The following is a 27,540-nucleotide window of genomic DNA, read 5'->3' on the forward strand; positions in this document are numbered from 1 at the left end:
TAACCTCAAAATGCATTTGTAGTTCGTTTTTTTGCCAGCAGATACGCCACTCTCGTTCTACTGCGCAGGCGCAGGTCGAAAAATTCTCGACTGTCAGATTCAGAAGCTTCCGAACTTTTTTGATTCATGCATGCAATCTTGCAACTGCAGGATAATACATGTTTACACGTACATTTTCTTGTTATGGCCGGGATAATATTTACTGTCAGCAATAAATCCATGCACATGTAAACGGGGTATTATTGATTGAAGCACTCATCTTCTTCCGACCATATCCGGTCCTAATAGGATAATATGGGCTCCACAGAGTGGAAGTTTGTATTGACAGATTTTTTTGTTACGAGAAATGGATGTCAGCCACTTGCTCAACCCATTAGATCCATACTCTGACTCATACACAAATTGAAAAACAATATGTGTACTTGCCAGACCCAGGATTCGAACCTGGGACCCACGACGCAAAAGGAGAACACTTAAGCCGCGCGGCCATCGTGGGTGATGAAGCACTCATCTAGCAAGCTAAAATAAGTGTCTTTGAATACTACATAGTACAAGATTTTTTTATGACTTTTCTGTTATTTAAATCATGGTAAATTACATTTTTCTACATTCGTAAATATTATCTATTATCATTACAACGTCAAATTATTTTAGCTTTTTTGAAATGGTATAGAGAAAATGGAATATTTACCCAATGGCTACAATTATTATGTTTTATTTATTGTCCAATCTCTTTGGTAGGTACCTATTTTTAAAAATTTGGGGTCCCTTGTCACGGCCCTACTGCAGACACTTAATTAAAACTAACATTAAATACATTTAAAATTATGTTTTTATATTTTATAATTTATATTTATGATTTAAAAATCCACCATTCATTCTGTCATTCAAAATTATACACATACTGATCAAATCACTCCTAATTTATACAATTACATACACAGTTCCGGCATGGTTTTCTGAATCTTATAGGTTGGTGTTTGGCGCTGCGTTGGTCGGTCGGGGCGCTTACCTCCGATCCGCCCGCTGTCAGCTCCATCGCTGTCTTTCTCATCATCTTCAGCTTCTTCAATGTCCACAGGAGTCACCCCCGGCCCCTGCGCCGCTCCCCCGTCTGAGTTCAGCGACAAGAACAAATGAAAAGAGACTAAATAATAATGCCGTGAGTCTGCTCTCAACTCAATGCTGAGGGCTCATTAGAGTATTAGACAACCAAAGAAATAAAGTTTTGATGCAAGTAGTAAGATAATTAGTTGAGACAAGTGGTAGGTACCAGATTATTAAATTTAATACTAGAACTATGGGTGAATATAATTTTTTTACATGTTTTATTTTTAAACAATTAAAATATTATAATCCCTTATTTACTGCATTGTTTGTAAAATGAGAAAACTGTATTATTTAAAAAAAAAAAAAAATTTCTACAACATGAGCTTGGGGACTAGGAAGTAGGTACAATTTAAAAACCTAGGTACCTACCTATCAAAATTTGGTAGCTTTAGGTACGTGAATGTCCAAGGTTCTGACAGGTTTGGAGACCCCTCTTTGACAATTTCGCCTATGCGATACACCACTGAGTGCTACAACTACAGCAGTAGCTATGTTTCCAGGATATTTTTACAGTTGGATTGTCAAGAATATGCATCTTATTAAGTAGGTACCTACTTTCTCTTGGTTCGACCACCTCATGCTTCGTGGAAAACCGCCACTGGTAGGATCAAAGATGTGATGGAGCCTTCTGTGGTATACGTTAAAAATCACAGAAGCCAAAGAAGAGTGCCAGTAGCAGTGTATGAACCCAAATGTCCTTTTTTACCTTATTTTCATGTGCTTATACTTCATTTGGATAGGATTATCCCACAGTGTAAAAATCTCATTCTACCAAAGATGTTGAAAAAACTTTCTTCTATAAAGATGGAGTATAAATTAATGAATGAAATTGAACCAAAAAAAAGACCACTGGTCAAATTGCTACAAGTGATTTCGCATTACAGGTTCATTTGCAGAAAACTTTACATTACTGCTATGACATTTTGTTTGCAAATTTGCAGGGCTTATATATCCACCATGACGAGTAGATAAACAGCCAATAATACTACACTTTATTTAGTTGAAAAATGATCTAAAATTTATGTAAAACCGTTTATGCATTTGAATAAGTAATCACAATGAACATAAAAAATGGACACCATAGCCTACGTAAGAAAATTGGAATAGTAACTGAGCAAATCTAATATTTGTGGAGTTTCCCAACTTAACGATGCTTCACTCACTTGCAAAATAATTTCAAACATTATAAAAGAAGAAACATATAAGATCCCTTTTATTTAGAGTACAATTTTTATGCACAAATTTAATCAGAAAAAATTCTTCGTAATATTTATTAAATCAACATTGGCTCCACAATCCGGTGAGCTTCTTAGCCGCATCCCGACGTTTTTAATAGATTTATGAGAAACGGTTATTTGTCATTATGTCATGGTTTGGATTCAAACACAACAATAACTACACGAGATTCAAACCCAGAGACAACGAAGGTCAATAATTTAGATGCCTTCAAATTGTAACAAAAATAATTTGGGTGTAAAAGCCCATTGCATCGAAATAAAAAAAATAAGGATATAAAGCAGTAGTGATGGGTGACTTTTGGAAAAGATCTGAGAGAGGATCTGGAGATCTGTGAAAAAGAGCACACTTGTCAGGTATGTTTATGGGAAATAAGAAGATACTACAATATTACTACTAATAAAAAGTTACACACTAATGACAACGACATACTAATTCAATGAAACTTCCAAAACTCACCGACGATACAAAAATCTAGGTACTTATATTTATTAATATGCGATTAAACGGCATAGAATTTTTTATAATTATCTCATTATTAATTATTTTGGACAAAATGCAGTCATTACAACAATATTATGTACGAGGATTTTAGGCTCTGCAATAGGAGTCTACCATATTTCATACAATTCGATAGACTGACTAAGGTTACGTGATGTAAAGTCCATAAAAAAAAATATCACAATTCCTTGAGAAATAATCTGACATTTATTTACGTCAAGACAGATGCGATATATTTTTTTAAACCTTTGTAGATTGTTTTGTAATATGTATAATACATTCCAACATATTATACGACATCTGCCATTGGTAAATTAAATTATTTTTATTGAATATAAAATAATCAAGTGATTATATTGTAAATAATATGTAAATATGCAATTAAAAAATATTTTTTTTAAGAAGGTAGGCTTTAAATAATCGCCTAGTATGGAGTCTTCACCACTGGGTTAAAGAAGGCAACAGTGTTGATTTCGGATGGAAAAGTAGATTTGAACGGAGAGGAAAACAGTAAAATGGGCTCACCTCACCACTGATATCACTAAATTTAATATGAACTGAATCTGCGCTTATAAAAAAAATAATATTTTGAAATGTGTACTCACAGGCCAAGTCACCACGAGTGAGGCATGCTGACCATTCGCGGCGAGTGATGGCTTTGTCCCGGTCAGTATCACACATTCTACCAAAGGTTCGAGCGCAGCGCCGAGGTGTGACAACCTGAAATATATAATAATATAATGATTTCACAAATTGCCAATTCCATATCGTCGAAGTCGATGGAGTCATGGTTGATTAGTTGACAAAGAACCACCGCCACATCAAAGTCCTCAATTTCTCTCTAGATAGAAAATTGCTCCCAGTGGCCAGTAAACTTCTTCACTCGATGTAGGTTCGACAATATAAATTCATAATTAACCATTAAACATCATCCTAATCCTCACCTAGGAGTAATAATGCTAACGTATCTAAAATGAGTTAATAAATGACTTATACACCCTTTTTACTCCTACCGAACCTAATAAGTGTCACTGTCAGCCATGTAGGGGTAGCAGCGATTTTCTTTAATGTAAATGAAGCAATCGATTCGTCAGAAAATTTAACAGGGGGCCTCGGAATAGTTTAAACACATGCATGAATCTTTATGATAATTAAAATTCTATCATTATTTTTTGTTGTGGGTGCTTCCAAGTCAGTCAATGCGTCGGGCCACTATGTGACTAAACGCGACACTATATTCCTCCAAATAAATAACATAATTTTTATTAGATTTATTTCATAATTACAGCTGGCTCTGCTAGTGGATGCCTATTCTTTAAAAATAATTAGGGTGTTGGTAGAATGAAAAAATATATATTAACGGTTAATAATTGTATGACTGGTTTTAACTGTTTCGAGACCCCTTTTAAATCCTGTGATCAATCGATTGCATGACCTGTGTCAAAGAAAATCACAGCTGCTTCTTGGGTATTATCCATCCTTGAGACATGTCGTGTCTAGCTGCGTCGCCCCACTTACACGTGTGTGACGACGGGGGGGATCATTGCACACCATGTATAGTTAGTTCGTGCTTATCCCTTCCTCGCCATAATATACCACCTTCGTTGCATATGGCTCCGAAGACCATTCTCAATCAATATTTATTAATTCTTTCAAAGATATCTCACATTTCTTTTATCTTTTTTTATTTGTTCAATGTTAGAAAATATACACAACATACTATTTTAAGAGTTCAAAAAAAGCGATATGTATGTACATAAGTGAGTATCTATTATTCTCTAATAAAAAATGTCGTCTCTCGTTGCACGGTTCAAGTTGGGATGCACTGATTAATGCTTACATATTTATTATTACCTATTTATTATTGTGAAACATCTGAGACATTAATAAAAATCAGTATGTACTAAACTAAACTTATGCGTACCAAAGTACCAACCAGTGACTGTGACAGTATAATAATTTAATAATAATATAATGGTAGGTAATAGGTATATAAGCAAGTGAAAATTTTAGTACGATACGTGCATAATCATTCAATTTAGTCTCTAGGAGGCGCACGCATGGTTTAAGTGACGACAAGATAAGGAAGACATCATAATATCAATCACAAACAAAATGAAGATCACTCGATTACTTTGTTTCTGAAATAATAATTTCATATTTTTTCTTCCTCGTTGTAGTCGTTATCCTCACTGTAGATGATCTCTACCTCCACTGATCGTATCACCTCCGTTACCACTACCCTGATGATCCTAAACCGTTCAAGACTCTTATTATTTCATTAAAATCCAAAGATATTGCAAATACTACATACATATTATATATATATATATATATAATATCAGAAGTGCAAGGTTTTGAATGTGTGAGTGTCCTACAGATGTGAATCACACATTATATACGTGCAATAGTGTGTGTTGCAACCTTCAAATATACCAATATTGAATGAGCGTCAGTGCATAAACTGAGAGTACCTAGTTGTCAGAATGAAGAACAAGCTTAATATTATTTATTATTGACATGTGTTTAAGTCTATCCCATATTGCTGGTCACCTGTTACTCCACACCCGTTAGGTATTTCAGTTCCCAAATCTATATTAAATAACTAAAATAAATAAAGAGTGTTATCTTGCCCACTCAGCATTGTCAGCAAATAATTGTACATTCAATTAATAATTAAGAAATTATGTATTTTAAAATTGTCGAATATCCTATGTGACAAAAAGTGTTATAAGCATATAGGTATATTTTTTAATCATATAATATATCAAACTATCCTGTATGATTTTAATAATATTTAGGTATATACATATTATTTGAATCAGAGCTCGAAATGGACCGGAGCGTACCGGAGCGCCGTTCCAGTTCATAAAATTCAGTTAATAAATATTTTCGTAAAATTATCGAGCGCTCCGGTTCGCAAAATTGTCCATTTCGAGCGCTGATTTGAATGTATTTGATCGTATCTAGAATACTGGCCATATCCAGTGGCTCCTTAAATGAAACAAAAATAATGCTTCGCATAGTCTTTTATTAGGAAGTGGCACCCACACATTAATTTAACAAATACTATCGAAGTAAGTAAAAATGATAACATTGTGGTTTTAAAAATGTGAAATAGAGGTTACATACTAACTCTAACGCTGTTAATAATATTGTTATCACAACATTGTTTATCAATATTATAAATATATTAGATATTATTGTTCATACCTACTTTGTTAATTAGATTTACATACAGTAATATCCCAACTTCGTCGATTCGTACACACGTCGTCTGTAATTAAAATAAAAAATGCAGTAGCGCATTTAGTTACGTAGAGGCCCAACAAACTGACTTATTTTGAGGCCTACAATGACAAAAAATTAACAAGAGAATTTAAATTTTCCAAAAAGTGTATATTATTATTTTGTATATAAATAGTCCCAATTTCTGTCTATGAAAAACCCATGACCTGCCTACTACCACGGTACGTCACTGATTTTAATATTGTTGAATGATAACTGAGAGTTCGTTCTGTGAAATCTAAATTGATATGACTGTTTTGATTGTTTATGACTAGTTTAAACTGTTTTGAGGCCCCCTTTTAAATTTTCTGGCGAATCTATTAAAATGTTAACTAAAAGATCAGTAACTCCAAGACATGGGACGCATTAGAAGACAACAGCCTGTTGCGAAGAGGGAAACAATTATTGTCATCGCCCAATGTCTTAAAATCATTCTCATTTAACTAAAACTTGCTGTTTTATATTTTACTTGCCAATAATTATTAAACATTCGGGGACCTGCTCGCGTAGGTAATGATATTCAAAAAAATATTAACTGTCTAAAAATGGCCCGAAAACCCGAATTTAATGAGCAGGTATTGTACACATAACATAGCTTGTCACCTCGCAAATACGAATATAATTATTGTCGCTTCCCTCCACGAATTGTTCGACATTTTCATGGACGTAAAATAGAAACGACGCATTAAATATCCTCGGAATGTGTACTCATTAATGATTAATTCTAACATTTTTCATCGCTAAATCAAATATTACACATACTATTACAGTGATGCATGGCCTCCACGGCTCCACGTTCTGAAGTGAGCCCCTAGGCCAGGATGTTTGGTGGGCCCACTACTTAGTATTCATAGTTCAATGAAAACAAATACGTATGACTGACAAAGTTTAGTGTGCACTATTTATGCCGAATCTTAACAGCCTACCTCCACCCCTCGCCACTAACGTCAGCGGCATTTACACCCACTGTACACATCAATGATAATGTCTTGACAATACATTATGCCAACACCCCCCAACTCATCTAGTGACGCATTTACGGTGTATTTATTATTGTATTAGGTACATGTAGCATCCTGATTAAATTTATTCTGAGATAATTTAATAACCCATCGATTCAATGAGCATTATATTATTATAATTTCTATTCGTATAACAATTAATTTAAACTCTCTGATTTCTTTCGATTTTAATTTTTGGCGAATCAATTAGGCATGTCACTTCAGTATAGATTGTTTAAACTCTTATATTTCGAGTCGTTTCCCGAATGTGGAATCCACCTACAACGTGACTTTGAGATATTACTGTGTTATCAAATTTGTTGTGAATAATAGTACTTATATTATTAAAACATAACAATGAAATAATTAATTTAATGTAGGTTGAACGTACCCTTCTTAAATGAAGTAAATGAAGGGTCATAATATAGCATATAGATGCTATAGGTAGCTATTTAAAATAATAATATAGATATTATAGGGTTTGAAATAGGTTTTGGGGTATTACTATCACGATGGCCGGGCCGCTTAGGCGTGGGCCTATAACGTCGTGGGTCCCAGGTTCGAATACTGAATCTGGCAAGTACACAATATATTGTTTTTCAATTTGTGTTTGAGTCCGAGTATGGACGTAATAGGTTGGACAAGTGGTTAACATCAATTTCACCACTCCGTAGAGGCCCATATAATCATATTAATTTTACTATTAGGGGTCGTCCATGTATGATCACTTAGGAGTTGTGACAAAATTAATTATAAAACAAATCTGAGAAAAAATTCTGGCGCGAGAACATTGTACTGAAACTGATCAATTGTTTGTTGACGAAGGGGGGAGGTGGTCAAAATGTGACGTAACTTAGATTGGGGGTTGTGTGACGATTGGAGGAGCGAAAATTGAGGATTCCACATACCGACATTTTAAAACATGGAAAATAGTGCTGTCTAATATGGAGTTAGGCATTAGGCTGACAGGGCACTAGCCTGGGGGCCTGGTATGGCAGGTCGACCTGATAAGTGAGATAAAAACATATCACAAATTTGCTATAATGGGAAAAAGTCGCATACGGCGCTATTTTATTTCCAAGAGTATTAACATTTAAAAATATCTAGTTGTGTGATGCAATTAATCCATAATTCAAGTGGATTTATTCAACAATACAACAAAAAACGCTAAAATACACCGTATACCCTTAATTTTACCTAAAACACCTGTTAGAAAATTCATATGTAGAACGTCTCATTACCTGTAACCCTAGCGATCGGTAGGGGGGCCCGCCAAAGATGGAGTTAGGTAGCTATTTTTTTATTATAATACTAATTCACTGCTGATAAATAATACCTATTGGACAACAGGTGTCAACTACCTGTATAAAAATAACAACTAATATCATATGCTTCAGAAACGTGAACACTTGCATATTATTAACATGTGATCAAACAGTGTAATTATGTCTATCTATGCTGTAGCAAAAAAAATGTCAGCGTTTTATCTAGGTAATATTATTATCTTAAGTTTCCGGAGAAGTTTTATCTTATCAACTTAAAATTTATTTACATTTATTTCGATTGCATATAAGTGTTGTATTTGATACAAATAAATATTTCTTAAGTTTGTTAAGCATTAGATTGTGCCTCCCTTCATGTAAAGATTTAACTGCCTACCCCCACTGGGATTTAGAATGGATGGTGACGATGCTATAAAATGTTGTATGAATAGGTATCTAGTATAAAGTATAACAATAATGGGGACCAGTGACGTAACTTTAAATTCTGACTCCCGCCCCAACGCAAAAAAAAATATTAAATATATTAACTAATATTTCGGGTAATTTTATTTTATAATAAGTACTTAATATATATTACATATCGGGTGTTTAAAAATAATTACCTAATATAGGTACCTACACTTACTATAAATATATTTTTATTGACCGTTCGGTACATTGATTTTAAATAATTAAATTGACGTAGCGTGTGAAAAATAAAATGGCATCATGCGCCTTACATTTTGTATTCTCTCTTATTCTACGTATACATATTTACAAACTTCGATAATTTGTATACGTGGCTTATTTTTTTTTCTCCCCATCCCCAGATGTCTATTGCAAAAGTACATACTATTGTACGATCAGTATATACTTCAAAATAATAAACTTTACCTATATTGTGATGAGGAAATTTTTTACAGGTGTCTATAACATCTTCTTGAAAATATTATATTCACTCTTGTACTCAGATGTTCATTTTATAACACTGACAATTAGTGGGAGGGTATCTGTATTGTCTTAATAAAACCCATGACCCACGCAAGATTTTTTTTAAATAATAATTTGTCGAGGGATGAATAAGATTTTTTGTCTTATAAAGTAATCAGTTTGAATAAATTTGCTAAAATTATATGTACCTACCTATATAAACGTGCCCCTCAAAACGTGTTTATTATTTAATTTATTTTTGTTGCTCATCACAACCTCAAATAATAATACATTTGTATGTATTTGAGTGCATGCACTTTCAATAATGGTAGGTATGATAAACTATGATAGAATAGTGAAATTTCCTAGAAATTAAGAAAAATACTGTAATTAGATAATGTATTGTCCATGTATAGTCGCAAATGTGAAATAGCCCGATATGGATCCAGCCCCTCTTCGTCGACATGGCACATTGCGTAAAGTACTCCGCCACTGATGATGGGCCAGGTGTGATACAATAATAAATACTATTTTGACATTTTAGTCACCCCACGATACGGCAACGGTTAGTCTAGTCGCATATTGAAAATCGTCTCGACTGGGATATTTTTTTGACCATGTCCGATCCTAATAGGATGGTATGGGCCTGCACAGAGTGGAGGTTTGTATTAATAGTAGAAATGGATGTTAGCCGCCTGCTCAACCTATTAGTCTCATACTCTGACTCTAAACACAAATTGAAAAACAATATGTGTATTTGCCAGACCCAGGATTCGAACCTAGGACTCACGACATTATGAGCCGAGCAACTGGGATATATGTAGCAGTGACGAAGTGTGGAAATAGGCCGTTAAGATACGACATAAATAGTGCACACTAAACTTTGTCAGTCAAACGTAGGTATTTGTTTTCATTGAAGTAATACAACAATGTGTAGTAGTGTTTGTTAGTTTTTAAAATTTAATTATTAAACCATGCCTAATCCAAGCCATAAGTAGTATATAATAGTAAAATATATTTATTTATCGACAAAATATCGAAAATTATGCCATAATTTTAGATTTTATATAAATAGAAGAATATTTTTTATCGATTGTGGTTTGATTAGGAAGGGCTCAATGAATTTGAAAAAAAACTAACCAACACCATCTGTAATATGTGTTCTTAATTAAACGAAAACAAAAGCCTAACCGATTTTTTTTTTAAATTAACGGTACATGTTCAAACACGCGCGTTAACATGATCTTACTCCCTACTTCAATTTTAGTTTGTCAATTTATGGCTACGGCCGTATGGTGTAGCTTAACCACTGGGGAATAACAAAATAAATGGCATATTTCAAAAAAACACTACCTTATACTTAGGTCAATAATTATTATGAAGCAATCATTATTCATAGAATGTTTATTACACTCAAATGGTCAAAGACATAGCTTATAATTAGTATCTTTAGAATTATCTTTAAATGTGTTAATCTTGCCTATTTTTGGAATAATAAAATGCCTAATTCTTGTCAAATTTGGGATCACAGAGATTATCAATATAATTGTTTATCGTAAATATTTTACAAAAATAATCTCGTCATAAATTATATTAATGGTTTTATAAATGCGTTTAAAAATTAATAAATGTAAAAAATCTTAACACCGCTGCACATTCATGTACTGAAATATGACTATATTCTAAAACATGAGAGCGAGAGGTTTAAAATAACACTATTTTATGTAATAAAAATACTTTTTGCAGTCATCAAATGTTTAAAATAAATATAAAGGATAACAAGGCTTCAAAATTATATAAATAGATTATCTACAACGTTTAAAGAATGTCCAGGATCATGGTTTGAAAATGCAATAAAAGTTCCATTTTGACCTACGCTGAGCATGTCCCCGTTAATTCAATTATAATATGAACAAAATTCGTGAATTCAACAATGAAAACTTAACCTAATCTAAGAAATAATCCAGTATATCGGCTATTTTCAAAATTTGTTTGCTGCTGGCTTCCTGTAAGTGTAAACTGTAAACCGACAAGAATCGTGTTTTATTTAAACATGAATTTTATGTGAGTACTATACAACCCAAAGAGGTTGGGCGGTCTTTCATATACGGCCATATATTTCCGATACAACATTACACGGTGAAGTGTGATACGGCGAACTGTATACGTACAAGTTTCCGGAGACGGTGTTTGTGTAGGCATACATACAAAATCACATTCGCGTATTCGACGTGTTGCAGTTGAGACAAGTTTAGGTGTGTGATTCGACTAAGTTGCGAACTAGTACGCTGTCACAACTGTAATACGCAACGTGAAAGTATAATATTGATGAGCAAATTTTTATTATCAATGTGAAATTAAACAAAATTTAGGTGGGCACATAAAAAAGATAATTAAATACGTTTTGATGTTGTCGATTTTCATGCGCTCACACAGAAAAATGGTTTGGGAGGGATCCGTTTCGAGAAAAAAAATCGGTGTGTGTACTTATGTACGCGCGTTAGAAGTTATACTTCTTTGGCGTAACAAAATAAGCCGTTACCTGAGTCTATTAATATTACAGTGGATTAGGTTGATGAAAACGTACGCAATTCATCTGTGTCTCATATGGGTCATTGCATATGGCACATGATAATTATAATTTAATTATTATATTGGACCAAAACTCATCTCTGCCATACAGCGGTTATAACCGATTCAGAAGTGTCAATGATGAATTAATAAAAAATCAAATCTTAATATATTTTTTTAATTATTTACCAACTCAACATTCGCAAAATTTATTTATTTATTTATATATAATTTTACTCATAAATAATACTTACATAAATATAGCCTCAAATCTTTACAATGAAAAATAAATATACTTACACCAATATAAATATAATTTTATGAATATAAATTAACAGTGTAGAATGTTAGTTTCTCCAGAAATTTGTTTATAAATAAACATAGGTAGGTATATATTTATTATGACACAATATTGGTTATGTTTACAACACGTGCTGTTTACTTGGTTGTATTGAACGACTAACTAAATGAGACTATGTGCATGCGCATGTACCATTGAGACCGAAATCAATATAATCATAATAATAAAGTATGTGTTACATCGGCGCGCGCAACTTCGTCACACGCTGAAAATATACTCTGATCTGTTTTCCCAAACGCGCCAAAAGAAGTACCTATAACTTCAAAAAGTATTCATAATCATTTATTAATATTTTTAAGGTGGAATGAGAGGGCTGTGTTAATAAAATCTAGCAGGGGTCACATACTTTTATGGAATTTACTCCGCCTACAGCGTATAGCTTCTCATCGCATCGATCGCGGACCCCTGAATTTTTCGGCTACATTCCCAATACAGACATTCCGCACTTTGATTCTAGCGATGAATATCTGGGATGCAGTTTTAACTACGAGTTATTGCGACCTATTGCATCTACAAGTGGCTATCGGATTACACGTGGCCTAAAGATCATAATTATTAAGGTCATTAGTGTCCATTTGTGTCATCCACGCCGATGATAATATAAATTATTTATTAATATACATTTTAAGTCGATAGTTATTTCGGCTTTAACACCATTATCAAGATTACACGAATAAACGATTGTCTAAGCTTAAGTATAAAAGTCATAGAATATGAAGAAAAGATATTTCTCTCTCTCTCTTTCATCCTGGGACAATTCAAGAGTAATTTATACTTAGGTACTTGTAAACCGGAGATATTAGTTAAAAAATTTTTGTTGTCAATCATTTTGTTACATAATTAATTTTATTCGACTTTAATTCTATACAATAAAATGGTCGTGTCCAATTTTGTACGAAAGAAAATTGACCGAAACCAGAAACCATAAAGCTAATTTAGAAAAAAAAGCGATCCAGCCGAATGTAATTTTAGTCGATCACTACGTTGCCAAAATTTGCACGAATTAATCTATATACCTAGCGTTTATTTAAGATTGACAACAGGGAACACAGAAGTAAGAATAAATGGGAATTGAAATACCTATCCGGTGTGGAGTAACAGGCAACCGATCCTGAGTGTGGAAGAATATGGGATAAACTTAAACACATGTCAATAATACGTCATTCTAAGCTTATCCTTCGTTCTGATAACTGTTCTCGGTTTATGTACTGACGCTCATTCAATATTGGTGTATTTGAAGGTTGCAACACAAACTATTGCACGTCTATAATGTGTGTTTCATTTTCGTAGGACACTCACACATTAAAAACCCTGCTTCAAAATGTTGCGTATTTGGATATAGTCTACATGAATTCTATTCATTAATCTGTTTTGTGATTAATGATGTTTAACTTTTTAGCAAGTTACCAAAATGTAGCTAGCAAAGTTGAATGTTAATAAATAAGAGTGTAACTTCAAGATTATTTTAATACTTGCGTAAAAAAGTGTTTTAATGACACATACAGATTAAAAATAATTATGTATAAAGAGGTAGATATACTAATTTGGTACACGTACTGAAAAAAAAAATATTCGACACATTGGATGTTTTCACCAATTCCATATTGGGTACTCTATAGTCTATAATATACACTGTGGCTAACTCCACGCGAAGAGCCTGTAAAAAATGTAATAGTAATTATATGTCATTTACCTTTTTCAAAAGCCGCCGAAGCTGATGATATTCAATTCGGTCCAGAAAATCGCTTTGATCCGAGTCCACGGTGGAAAACTTCCAATCGAGGACAGCAGAATCGTTGCCCGTACCTCGAGATCTCTCGTACTCTGTTCGAAAGATGTTCAGCAGGTTTGAGCTGAAGAGGGATCGATCAGCTCTGCTACAGCCTATCCCAGAAACACAATGATTACGAAATGATTATTAGATTTACCATAAAATTACAAATTTTACTAAGTAATTCTAAAAATCAGTAGCGAAGACTGTCTGTCAAAAATTTAAAAGGAGAAGAATGATTAAGTATAGCAAACGAAAATAACACATTTAGACATACTAGAGACTGACAAGTTTAACGTGAGGCTCCGCTGCATAGCGCGCTATACCACAGGCGGGCATACAGAAAAATGGTTTGGGGAAGTCCATTTTGAAAAAAATATGCACATAATATTTAAGGCGGCGGGAGGAGGCGGGTTTTGGAAAATGTATCAGATTCAGGTGCAATTGACTGCCACATTTAGCTTCAATCGCGGAATACCACACTTTTATACACAATACCACATTTATAGATACTAGAGACCGACAAGTTTAACGTGAGGCTCCGCTGCATAGCGCGCTATACCACAGGCGGGCATACAGAAAAACGGTTTGGGGAAGTCCATTTTGAAAAAAATATTCACATAAATTATTTAAGGCGGCGGGAGGAGGCGGGTTTTGGAAAATGTATCAGATTCAGGTGCCACTGACTGCCACATTTAGCTTCAATCGCGGAATACCACACTTTAAAGATATATTCCCCATACCCAGACACTCTATACTTTGAGTAGAATCCTGCATTAGCAAATGGCTCCGAAATGGTATCTAAAAGTATTAACGTAAAAATCATATAGCGATGGATACCTGGCCTGCAAGTATAACTAAGAGTTAAGAGTTGCCTACGAGTTATTGCGAGCTGTCGCGTTCACAAGTGATTATTTAGGCCTTGTCCACAAGGAGCGTTTTGACTCGCACGCATTACAGGTACATGTGACCTCATTGAGCCATCCACACGCGCTTGTGCCGTGACGACTGTCGCGCGCGGTCGAGGTACAGGTGACCTCATTGAGGTGTACACATACACTTGCGGCGACACACGCGCCATATGGACAATACCTAAATGTGCGTGGCTTAACGGTCATAATTATTAGGATTGTTAGTGTCCGTTTGTGTCGTCCGCGCTGTCTTGTCTTTTAAACATGCCGTGATTAAAGGAAATATTGGATGCTCCCTGATAGTTACACCAATTTTATATGTGCCACCGGACTTGGTTATGGTATAATACTAAGAGGAGTAGAACCAATCCGTTTTCCGTTTCAGTGGGTCTATTCTATACTTATCGACCGCTAAAGTGATAAATTGATAAATATTATCAAACTTAGGGTAGGTTTGTATCAAAATATTAGCACTTATTGTAACAATTACACGAAGTTGGTTTTTATTGTTGCAATAAGTGCTATATTTTAACAGCACCTATCTTGCTGCTGTTAAAATATCGCACTTATTGCAACAATAAAAATCAACTTCGTGTAATTGTTACAATAAGTGCGAATATTTTGATACAAACCTACCCTAAGTTTGATACTATTTATCACTTAAGTGTTCGATAAGTATAGAATAGACCCACTGGGCGGGGTCTGGACCTGGAAACCCCCCAAGTCAAGTCAAGTAATATGCGGTAATTTGTTTTATTTCGATATCTTTATCGATATTCACCCTATATACAGATTGCTTTATGCCACGTGGTGAGCTCTACCAAGTATGAGTAGATACCAAAATTTCCATTTGAGTTTATGTAATACTTATTGTCAATACTGGTGGTGGGGGTCAACGGCGGATTTTATTGAAGCGTAGGAGCCGTTCCATTTCAGATAGTTTCAAAATCTTAAAAACCGATGCCGATTTTTCACAATCTGGGGTAGGTACCTATTTAAATTTTTTTTTAAACCGTTTCAGAATAACTATATTAGGTACTGTATTTAAAATAGGTTAATTTAAATTTCGTAAGGGTGCCTTAAAATCTATTATTATTATTTTGTTGATGCGTATATGTATTTGAAATTAGGTATTATTAGTTTTTTTTTTACTAAACATTATTTTTATATAACGTAAAATCGCACACCTGCTCAACATCTTATCAATACCTTTGCGACATTGTTGATAATATTAATTTGTTTATTGTAAATTTCAATATGTTTACCTTTTTTATTCCTTCGACCGCGCGCCGACGATCTGCGTCGCGTATTTGCCTTTTCTGTAAATAAATAAAATTTAGTATAACAATTAACAAAATGGAGGTGATTGTTCGCTTACCGGTTGTTAAAATAGACACTTGTTTGACAGCCGTCAAAACTGTACGACAAAATAATTATGTGTCATTTTCATCGCCGTTTGTCGTAAAAGTAGTTGGGAAAATAATATTACGAAATAACACTGCAATAAGATTTTTTCAATTCAATATCAAAAGATTTCGGTTTCATGTAAATTGTACGTAAAACATTTCACCGTAGCACAGTTCGGCGAGAGCTTTCTTATCGGAAAGAGATGACCGTATACTATACGGTCTCCAATTTTATTAGATTCAATATAAACATTAATTCAATTTTCATAGCTGATTTTGGCAAAATTCATGAATTCAATAATGAAAACCTAACCTAACCTAACAAATAATCCAGTATAGGTATAGGCTATTTTCAAAAAAATTTGCTGCTTGCTTCCTGTAAACCGACAAGAACCGTGTTTTATTTAGACATGGATTTTATGTCAGATTTCCGATACAACATTTTTCGGTGAAGTGTGATACGGCGAACTGCATACGTACAAGTTTCCAGACACGGAAAATCTCATCACACTGTTGTACCTACGCTAAAGCTAGATGTAAATTTTCAATTATTAGAAGATTGTCTCAACACATGCTTCACTATGGCAGGGGCAGATTCAACTGCGAGGCCTGGCTCAAAACATACATGAACCCAAACATATAAGTGGCTAGTGACGTAATTAATATTACTTTTTACTCTCCCACCCTCCTCATTAATAATATGTTTCCTTTTTGAGACAAAAAAAAAATGATGGGTGAGAATCATGTTCTCCTCTGCATGAAACGCGGCAGAATAGGACGACTTTATATTAAACGATGAACATCGGTGGCCACAACGATTCTGGTCATTGTCGTGGCCGTACCAGTGCGTGCATAGAGTTAGGTACCCAAAACCAAGACTGCGAAAGTTTCTGATAAAATTACAATGACACCATGGTGTATAAATACCTACACTATCGATAATATTATTTTCCATTATACAAACTTTGTTTATAATAATTTCAATATTAATTAAATTTAAATCCGTCCGTCATATCCGTTGTACTTATAAATAAACTTACGTGACTCGTTTATAATCCTTAGAAGTTAGTTAGTGCATTATATACCTATAATAAACAATATGTAACAGTCATAATACATAACAATCATAATAAGGTCACCATAATATTAGTAAAAAATGATCAATAATTTACTTTATATTCCAGTGTTCAAAGTAATAGAAAATGTAAGGGCTATTTTTCACTGCTAAAATATTACCAAATTCACCACAGGGCCTCAAAATCCTATAAACATTGGGACCTTCACAGCATCTGGACTCTGGAGCGACAGCGGATATTGGAAGCACTGCCAGTGTCTTGCCAAACGCTTGTCAGAAAGCAAGACAGAGGCAATTTTCGAGCCTAGGTGTATCTTTTTGCGACCATAGTTCAACTTCGCCCATACAGACTACAGCTCCAAACCGTATTTATCGGAAATCAGAGGTTATACAACTGATCATACGACATAAAAATGTCAAATGTTATACTCTATTTAATCATATACTTACTTAAATATCACTTTAAGAAAAAATATAAAATATAATTTTATTTTGCTGGTAGGTATATCCTATTTCCAATAAGTAGGGTTTGGACGACTCCACTTAGGCTATGAAAAAAGACAAAAGGTAAGGTGAAAAGAATAACAATGTACTGAATAATTAATATGACACTTACCTGTATTTTTAAAAAACCTATATAATATAAGTAAAAACCCTGCTGTTATTGTGCCCACCACGAATAGCTTAAGCAATATTCCAATGCCACCATATCAAAGGTAAATCTCGTGAACTATAATTGTTTACTTTACACTTCCTAAGTTTTATCTCTGATACGACGATATTATACAAAAGTAATCCAAATTGAGGTATAGATTTTTTGAAAAGAAATATTATATCTATATATATAATTTTTAGAAAATGACGTATATTCGCATAAAAATAAAGTGTATTGGAAATTATGCATACAATATCCGACAAATGCCCATCTCTATTCCTTCGGTGTGATACCATGTTGGCGAAATTTTCCAACACACTATTTGCATACTATTTATGTCTTGTTGAATTGTCCATCGCTCTATGATTTATATCCTATAGCTATGGATCAGTGCTTCTCTAACGGGGTTGATTTCAGAACCTTGTTGAAAAAAACTCTATAAACCGCTATAAATGATTACTTATAAATATTTTTTTGTTATTGAAAACATTCAAACAATTTAATAACTAGTCCTATATTTAGTGTTGTGCATTTCGTACGTTACAAAGTTACTGAAAACTTCTATACATTGCAAGATTCAATGCAGAAGTTGAAAAATGTAGGTAATATGCAAAGCAAAATAATATAATATTTATTGCGTAATAGATACGAAACATTTCTGTGTGTGAAAGGATTGAAGAGATAAGTCTAGAATCACTACTTTTAAAGACAGTCAAAAGAAAATTGAGTCATGGGAAACAACTTTAAGTATATTAAAACACATTACTGTTTCTGTGTATAATAAATAATTTATAGGAGTTGATTTGACTACACCTTTTTCTCATTTACTCATAGCTCTTTGCATTATTTGTCATATTCAACTGATTTTTCATTTTTTTTTTAATTATATCCCTTTGACTTTCGCACACATATTTATTGTGAACTCAAAGAAGCATTAAATTAAGTTATGATTATGGTTTTTGAAAAAACCTAAGGTAAAAATTTGGGGCTAATAATTAACAATGTATGCAAGCAAATTGTGGATACAGGGGCAGATAAAACATGTCAATAAGTACTTTTATAAAAAAATAATAAAATTTACCTATAACAAGTAATGACTAATGGTAAATAAAATATTTTCAAGCTAGGCTGGGGAGCGTAATATGAAAAATGTTGAGAAGCACTGTTTATACAAAAATATTCTAAATTTAAAATCGCGACAGATTCAAGTCAAACCTCATTTTGAATCACCTTGACATTTTTTGTCGTTCCATATACATTATAAAATATTTCAGTTTCATGTTCTATTGTGGATACCTATTATAAATAACTAAAATTACTCTACACACTACAATTAAAATTACATAGCTTCCCGGTAAATAAGAAATTATATTATAGAAATGAGTACTTACATAGGTTATACAATATATCTCATCATTTAGCTGGTGGAAAATTATGTAGTGTGCGATAGGGGGTGGGGCCCTATTCGAATTGGGAGGTACAGATAATAAATAATAATATAATATTATGTAAATGATAAAATATAAGTAATGATTTATAGTAGGTACACGACCACTTCACTATAACAGTGGTAGCCTGAGGAAATGGTACAACTGGGCGCCAGGACAATTGGGCGCCGCACTATCGAATGAAATAATACGATTTTATACATAAAGTAAACGAGGAATTTTAATCAGTTTTTATCTGCTACTTAGTAGTTTTAATTCATTTTGCTATATACATAATGTTTTTTATGACGGATTGAGAATTATCATGCCTGAGGTTAATATAAAAAATAAAATAACTCTCTTCTTGTAGGAACTTAAACATATGCACAATTAAATCATTATTTACGTGAGCATATTTAAATTCTCACCAAGTATTAAATAATAATATGACAATTTAAATATAAATAATAATATTGAATATATATTTTAAAAGTACGTATAATTCACGAACGTCTATTTACTTTCATTCGATAGCGTGGCGTCCAGTTGTCCCGGTGCCTGATCATCCTAGACCCTAGCGGAATGTTAGGGTAAATATTATGTCATACCAAACCAAAGTATATTATGCAGATATAATGATTTTACTCCACACACAAATTTGCATAAATCAATTGCGTAGATCCCATAATATGCAACTTACTATGTATGCGAATTATTTTTTTTACTACGTGTTACTAAGTGAATATAAATTCACTTAAAAATAATTTATGCTCGAGTGTTTTGGTTTGTAACAACAAACAAATACAATTTTCCCATTAAAATGTTATACCTACTTATTATTGTATGTTTTAAACCAAGACCTAAAGTAAAACGAACCATAAATGCGAGTGAGTAAGCATTCGGCACTCTTATATTTCCACCCTATGGGTTAGAGTAGGATAGAATTTCTACGGCTGAATTAAATATTTTTTATAAACGTAGCCGGTAAATATGGATTTGAATAATTTACATTAATTTATAAACTGCGAGCACGTGCTGCTGAAATGTATTGTTTTTGTGTTAAATATAAAGTTAGTGGTAAATATATTTGGTTATTTTAGTAGAACATTTGGTTAAGTATGTTGTGCTTAAATTTGGTAGCTGTACTGAGAAGCAACACGATGGTATAACGTTTCATAGTTAAGTTGATAATAATAAAATATAAGTTTTACTGTGCTTTATACGCAAGAAACACGGCTTTATTTTGTCGAAAAATAGGCGCTCTCTATATATCAATACTCTCTGTTATAAACGTTATAATACTTACATACTTTTATAAATTTTAATTTTCAGTGTAAATAAATGTTATAGGGAAATTTATATTTTATATGTATTTTTTTCAGAATTATAAAACCCAGTCCGTAGCAACCGGGACCATTATCCGCCATTGGAAAACACTAGTGGCTTCGAATCCTAAAGCAGGATAAACTTCACAATACATTGTTTTCAGTCAATCGATGGAATTGTCAACAAAGGTAAAATATACCTTAACACTGTGTAGATCGGTTAGGTCCATAATATATTATTATACTCACCACTATTATGCTTAATATAGTGGATGACAAATGATGGATTGTAGCACGCGTTATAGGTGTTCATACTTTCATTAAGTTGCCTACGCGCCTACGCGCCTACGTGGCGTAGCATTCTACGTGGCGTAGCATTCATTCTACGTACTTGAATGGAAGGCCTACTACATTGAGTTAACATATTATATCGATCCCGTTTGAATATGGAATATTAGAAAATAGAAACAAATTAAATATAGCAAAATTGAAAAGGTGTATTATTTAAAATAAGATATGGGGGTGATAAAATATTAAGTTATATAAGCAATTATTCTACTAATCTGTACCACATCACTAAATATCCAAGCTTTTAGTACAATATAAACTACATAGTATTGAAGGCAGATAATAATAATAATGTAAGGAAATTTATAATAAAGCAGTATACTGTTTAAGGGGGAGTGTAATCATCCTGGGGACATCTTGTGGCGGTATTACGAAACGTTCAATTGACTATAACTTACTGAAATAAGGCATCTAAAAATAATAACAGAATAATATAATTATTATTTACTGTTATGAAATTTGTGTTTATTGTATAAAGCTTGCAAATAATAAATTATTTAATGTAAATTAATTATACGAATTTTTTTAATGTATTTTTTAATTTAAGAAATATAGTTTAATGTACAAATAATTGCCTTGATTTGTAAACATTTATAGAGAATGAAACATGTACACTTTAACAACAGTATTTTTTTAGTAATATTTGTCGTATATACTTAATATTTAAGTTTATAATTATGGTCTTATTCAAACAATCAATTGTTAATGCCCCCTTCTACTAACGCTATTCCGATACAAAATTAGATTAAAATATTAGTTTTAAATATAGATTTATATAAGTAATATTATCTTCGAATTTGTTTTGTCAAATGTAATAGTTAGTTAAGTATATTTGTTACATGTCTCGTAGTAATTCTTTCACTAGATGTCACTGGTAACTATTACACTCCATCTTAATTACGAGTGTTTAGTTTCTACGGAGGTGCTACGCTGACATCTACGTAAGCAAATGATTTCTTATGAATCACATCATTGTAGTATAATATTCAATGATGTTTTCAAATAGCGTAGGATGATTTATGTTGATTAAGCCAATGCGATTACATCCATCGCCGAACAAATTATTCCAGACCAAAGAACCATACCATTTGATTCATAGATGTGTCTTTGTTACGGACTGTTGTACGGATCGAATTTAATTTAAATTACTACTGACTACGAATTATTAATCTTTAATATTTTCATACAGTTTCAATGAATATCTGAATAATTTAAAATGTATGGTCTTCGTGGGTCTAATACAGTATTAATTAAAAATTTGTGACATTTCACTGCCGATATCGAAAGGTCAAAATTAGCAACCAACATATTTATCATGGAAGTATACCGGTGTGTATGTGCCATGCATAATTGAATGCATATATGTGTATATTAATGGTATGGTACAACAGGAATGTCCAACTTCAATTAGGCTGCGATCTACTATCCAATATTAGATCCAACAGTGATCCGCCACACTCTCACATTGTCATTCGCCAACTTAAACACAGCTAATTACATTTGGTAAAATTGAAAAACAACACTTGTTTTTCACTATCACAAAGAAGCTCAGCTTAGAGTGCAGATATTCACGTATTCTCTTTCTCTGGTATTGATGCAATACAAATCAAGTGATGTGACTAGGTCACATAGGTTTTCTCATGGCTAGTTTGAAAACGATTTTCACGTTAGTTAATACTTTGGACGCTGAAGACGCATCTGGCGCGTAATGACCAGGCGGCCGATCGATATAATTAACGTGCATTTTAAAAGTGGTAATTAAAAAGTCATTACCTAGTCAGCAGTGAATGAGTTAAGTAAGGAGGTAAAAATAGGAATCTTTAATTGTTCGCCTTCAAAATATTAAGTCAATTTATTATAGTACAACTGAATTAACACTGTTTCTATGGTGCGTTTGACGAGTTGGACATGCCTGGTATAGTTAGTAGTAGGACGAGATTCGTGTATTTTCTGTGCTGTTAATATCTCACATTGAGAATGGGACAACTGGGAGATAGGACATTTGGGCGCAGCAAAGTTGAATGAAATAAATATACGTTCGTTACGATTTTATACAGAATGTAGACAAGATATTTTAATCAGTGTCTATCTACTACTTAGTAGTTTTGATTCATTTTGTGTCTTAAAGTAATGTTTTTTATTGCGTATTAAGAATAATTATCATGGATGAGGCTTTATATAAAAATAAAAAAACTCTCTTCTCGTTGGAACTTAAACATATGCACAATTAAATCATTATTTACGTGTACATATTTAAATTCTCTCCAAATATTAAATAATAATTTTAATATACTTACATAAATAATAATGTTAGATATATATATTTTAAAGTAGGTACATAATATAATTCACGAATGTCTATTTATTTTCGAACTTCATTCGATTGCATGGCGCCCAGTTGTCCCGGCGCCGAATCGTCCTAGATAGACCCCTAGCATTGATCTCACGGGAAAATTATGGGTGAACTAAAAGAAGTTGTCCACCGGCTGAAAATGGAACTAAAATGAACACAATCCAAAACTATAATAAAACCTGTTTCCTTTTCCTGTAACCTTTTCCCCATACCTACTAAATTGTGTTTAATTATACTGGTCATATTAGTTTTGCCTAAACATTTTTTGATATTGACGCTTGAACTTGTAATGGGCATCGTCGATCTATCTTTTAAACCCCATACATCCTATTTTGTTTAAAAATTACGTCTTTATTGATTACAATATTATTATCGAATATCTATCTATCTCTGCATTAGAATATGTGAATATTTATTTAATCCACAAAACCTCATTGTTATGCCTCAATAAACCATTGTAGTTTTCTATGGACCTTATAAATTTCCATCTATTATTTTTAACGAAAATTAGACATAGTTTTACTGTCTCCTGAATAAAAAGTTGTTTTGGATTTATGAGATTTATAAGATAGAACGATTTCATATTATAATGAGTTGTTAGTTTGTTTATTTTGAGCTTTTAATAAGCGGATAATACAAAAGGATCATGTGATACATTTTCACTTCTATCCACTCACCAATTAAGATAATTCCATTTCCCAACATTGTACTACAGCCGTACATAATATTGTCTCAAATAACTACTTATTGGAAATGTGTTACCTAATTCAGAATAGCACCTAGGCCGACCGTTTCGAACGGTGGTGTTGGGTACCGGTCTTCCTTGTGGAGACACGCACCAACACCCAGCCTCCGGTTTGCACTGCACGGCAGCATAGTGGCCGTCAGCTCTGCATCTTGGCACGAAACCAGTGGCCCTCCCTGTAGGGAGACCCATGGCCAGCGCATATCGCCGACTCGCTGTGCATGCTTGCCGATCTAAGAATTGTTTTTAACACAATTCAATCTATGATTTCAACTATTATAATATGGCGTTGGCAGTGACATCCCTAAGCAAAGTGGCAGCCTTGAAGAGACCGAGAATGATTTTATTTTATTTTTTCATATTCTCTGAAAATTCGTTAGGTAGGTACCTACCTTATTACCTATTTTCTTATTTATGTAGGGACGGCTATTAAAGATGAGACAAATACGTACACAAAAAATCTTAAATTGACATACCATCTACTGAGAATTTGAAGATCTGCACAAAATCTACTCTTAAACAGTGGTAGGTACGGGTTTGGTGGCAACCCTGTGAAATTTTTGCCTATGCTATGGTTACGGTGTCAGGATTTTTAATTCCTTGATTTGAATGCATTTCTGTTTCGACGATTTCAGAGAGCCATTACAATTTAAATTTATCGCAGGATTTTTTCTTAATGATCGCATTTGAAATATCACATCCACTCCTTTTTGAAATTTTTAGGGAATAAGTTTTCTATAATTAATAAGTATAATAATTGTACTATATATTATGTAACTGTGCAAGCAATCGTATTGTTCACTTGAATTGTTTGTAACGTAAAATACTGAACATACCTGTAGTTATTACTAAAATCTGGCAAAAGAAACTTTTGTTAGGACTGTGCGGGGGATGAAAATATGTGTGCGGACACATTTTGGTAGATGTGCGCGCGCACACGCGCATACCTTACATGGAACATTGCTGAGTAGTTGGTACTATCCTCAAATCCTCAATGACACTTCGATTTGATAAACTTTGGGCTAATAAACAAACAAACCCGTCGTATTAAAAACCAATTTATTTAAAAATTAATAAATATATACCTAAGTATATAATAAACCTTGTTATTATTCTGTTAACAATACTTTTTTATTTTTTGTAAAAAGTATTTTTTTTTTACCATGAATAGGTCTGTATTATTTTATGAAATAAAGGGTGGAGGAAGTCGGCAAGAATATATTTTTTAAAGGAAGGTCGTAGTAACATAAAGTTTGGATATCACTGCACTTAGACTCACTCAATTCATGGAAAACTGCCATTACTCTTAAATGTTGTAATATTTGAATACGTTTTATGTGCCGCCCCCTTGCAACGCATGGCCAGCCTACTCCCACGGGACGTCACTGGTCACCAGGTCCTACGTTTGGATGTGAATCGTCAGCAGTATTTTTACGCCTGACAATGTCTCAGGGGAAGATACTCACGCCCTCAAGTGAGCTTCGACTAAGTTTACTGATTTGACTTAAGTTAATAAAAGTGCCATGGGAGAGAAAGGCACGGAGAACTAACATAAAATAAAATGAATTTATTTATACATATTAACACCGATTAAGACCGAGTGTGGTGCGGAGCGATTAGTTTTGAGGGGCCTTTATTTGTGTTGTTTAGTAAAGTCTAAGATGATAAGATAAGCAGGTATACAACTAACAATGTTGCATAAAATTTGAGACTATAATGGATAGGGGACGGCATTCTGATTCTGCATAATGGTGGCAGTTTGCCTAGGAACGTCGCTGAGTATTTATCCATAATATCGGTTTTGTAAGATTGATATTGTGTACCCGACACAGAACATCTGCCTATTATAATAAATAACTTATAAGGTCAATACTTTGCAAAACGCTGAGGGGATGAAAAGTGCGCTGGATCCGGGGGAATGAAATACCTACCCTGGCAGAATTGCAAAGCGCTTTATGAGAATTGGAGGGAAAGCTTGAAGAATGGACCCTCACTCACAAAACAGATGATATGTCTGTGGGTCACATTGAACGTCCCGAAGAAAAAAGAGTAGGTATACAAGCTATGGAGTCAAGCCGCATAGGGGACCCTAAATCACAATTCGATATTTGTTTTTAAATCATAATTATATTATGGTGTGTAAACATTTGGGTTGGTAAACGTATAGTTTTTTTTTAATAAATTCAATTAACCCTTATACTTTTGGGCCTTTTTATGTAATTTTTAGACTTAAGACTTTAACATTTCGGTTCTTATAATGCCATAATAAGCCAATGATTATTAGAAAATGTCTAAACAGCGTCAATATCTGTGGCTTATACCTCGTTTACACGTGCATGGATTTACTGCTGACAGTAAGTAGCTCTGAAGTTTCCGAACTTTTTTGATCCATTCATGCAATCTTGCAACTGCAGGATAATACATGTTTACACGTAAATTTTCTTGTTATGATGACCGCGATAATACTTACTGTCGGCAGTAAATCCATGCACGTGTACAGGCGCTATTATTTACATAAACTTTCCTCTTCAAGTTATACCTATATAGAAAATAATTTGGTGCTGATAAATTGGGTGATTTTGATGGCCTCTTTCAGAACTGTCTGATGTGACGCTATCCGGTTGAAACCGCAGTCATATTGCCTATTACTAGTTCTTGCACCCAAAAGTTTTTAGTCACGTGTCTGTTGCATTCACCATTGACAGCTTCCATGGCGTTTTATCCATACGACCATATTACCGTGACATCGGTGAGTTGTATCTTTGTCTTATGAATTCTTCTGGGATTTTCAGTCCCCCACTATCGGCTGTTTTGCCTATTGACATAACCACGATAAAAGCGGATGTCATCATTCAACATGATGATTTTCACAGCGGATGAATTTTTGAATGAAAATTACGACCATGATGAATTTCACATTACTTTGCTACACAATTATTCACACAATAATACAAAAATGTGTTTAAACTACGGTATAACATATACGTCAGCCTGTTTTCATAATAATATTATTTCGTTCTCACAATATGATCATATGTAGAAAAATAACATGTATAGATCGTAAATACTCATTTTTCAAGTATTATGAAAGAGAGGAAGAGTCCATACAGATAAGATATATCAATATCGGTACGTCTTTCAGTTTTTTTTTTTTTAATTAATCTCTCATAGACGAGGACCATTATTTAATACCGATAATTAATATCATCGATATTTTTCTTCCTTCAACGATATCAATATCCGGTATTGAAAACTTTCCTTTCA

General features: G+C 33.3%; 1 protein-coding gene across 4 annotated transcripts in view; it reads right to left on the minus strand.

Annotated features, from left to right (window-relative positions):
- Positions 1-27,540, minus strand: part of magu (SPARC related modular calcium binding-like protein magu) — an 85,536-nt gene that overhangs the window by 11,601 nt on the left and 46,395 nt on the right. Inside the window, exons 3-6 of one of the 4 annotated variants that reach the window (XM_085944301.1) lie at positions 16,208-16,261; positions 13,954-14,144; positions 3,453-3,567; positions 1,013-1,114 (exon numbers count right to left, since the gene is read on the minus strand). In XM_085944301.1, the coding sequence (XP_085800427.1) occupies positions 1,013-1,114; positions 3,453-3,567; positions 13,954-14,144; positions 16,208-16,261 (462 nt within the window). Of the gene's footprint in view, positions 1-940; positions 1,148-3,452; positions 3,568-13,953; positions 14,145-16,207; positions 16,262-27,540 lie in introns of all 4 variants that reach the window. The other 3 variants (XM_085944286.1, XM_085944295.1, XM_085944275.1) reach the window with 3 other exon arrangements.

The sequence above is a fragment of the Rhyacophila brunnea genome, unplaced genomic scaffold (genome assembly GCF_057557595.1).
Source record: "Rhyacophila brunnea isolate RB1 unplaced genomic scaffold, BYU_Rbru_1.0 scaffold_1, whole genome shotgun sequence".
Classification (NCBI taxonomy): domain Eukaryota; kingdom Metazoa; phylum Arthropoda; class Insecta; order Trichoptera; family Rhyacophilidae; genus Rhyacophila; species Rhyacophila brunnea.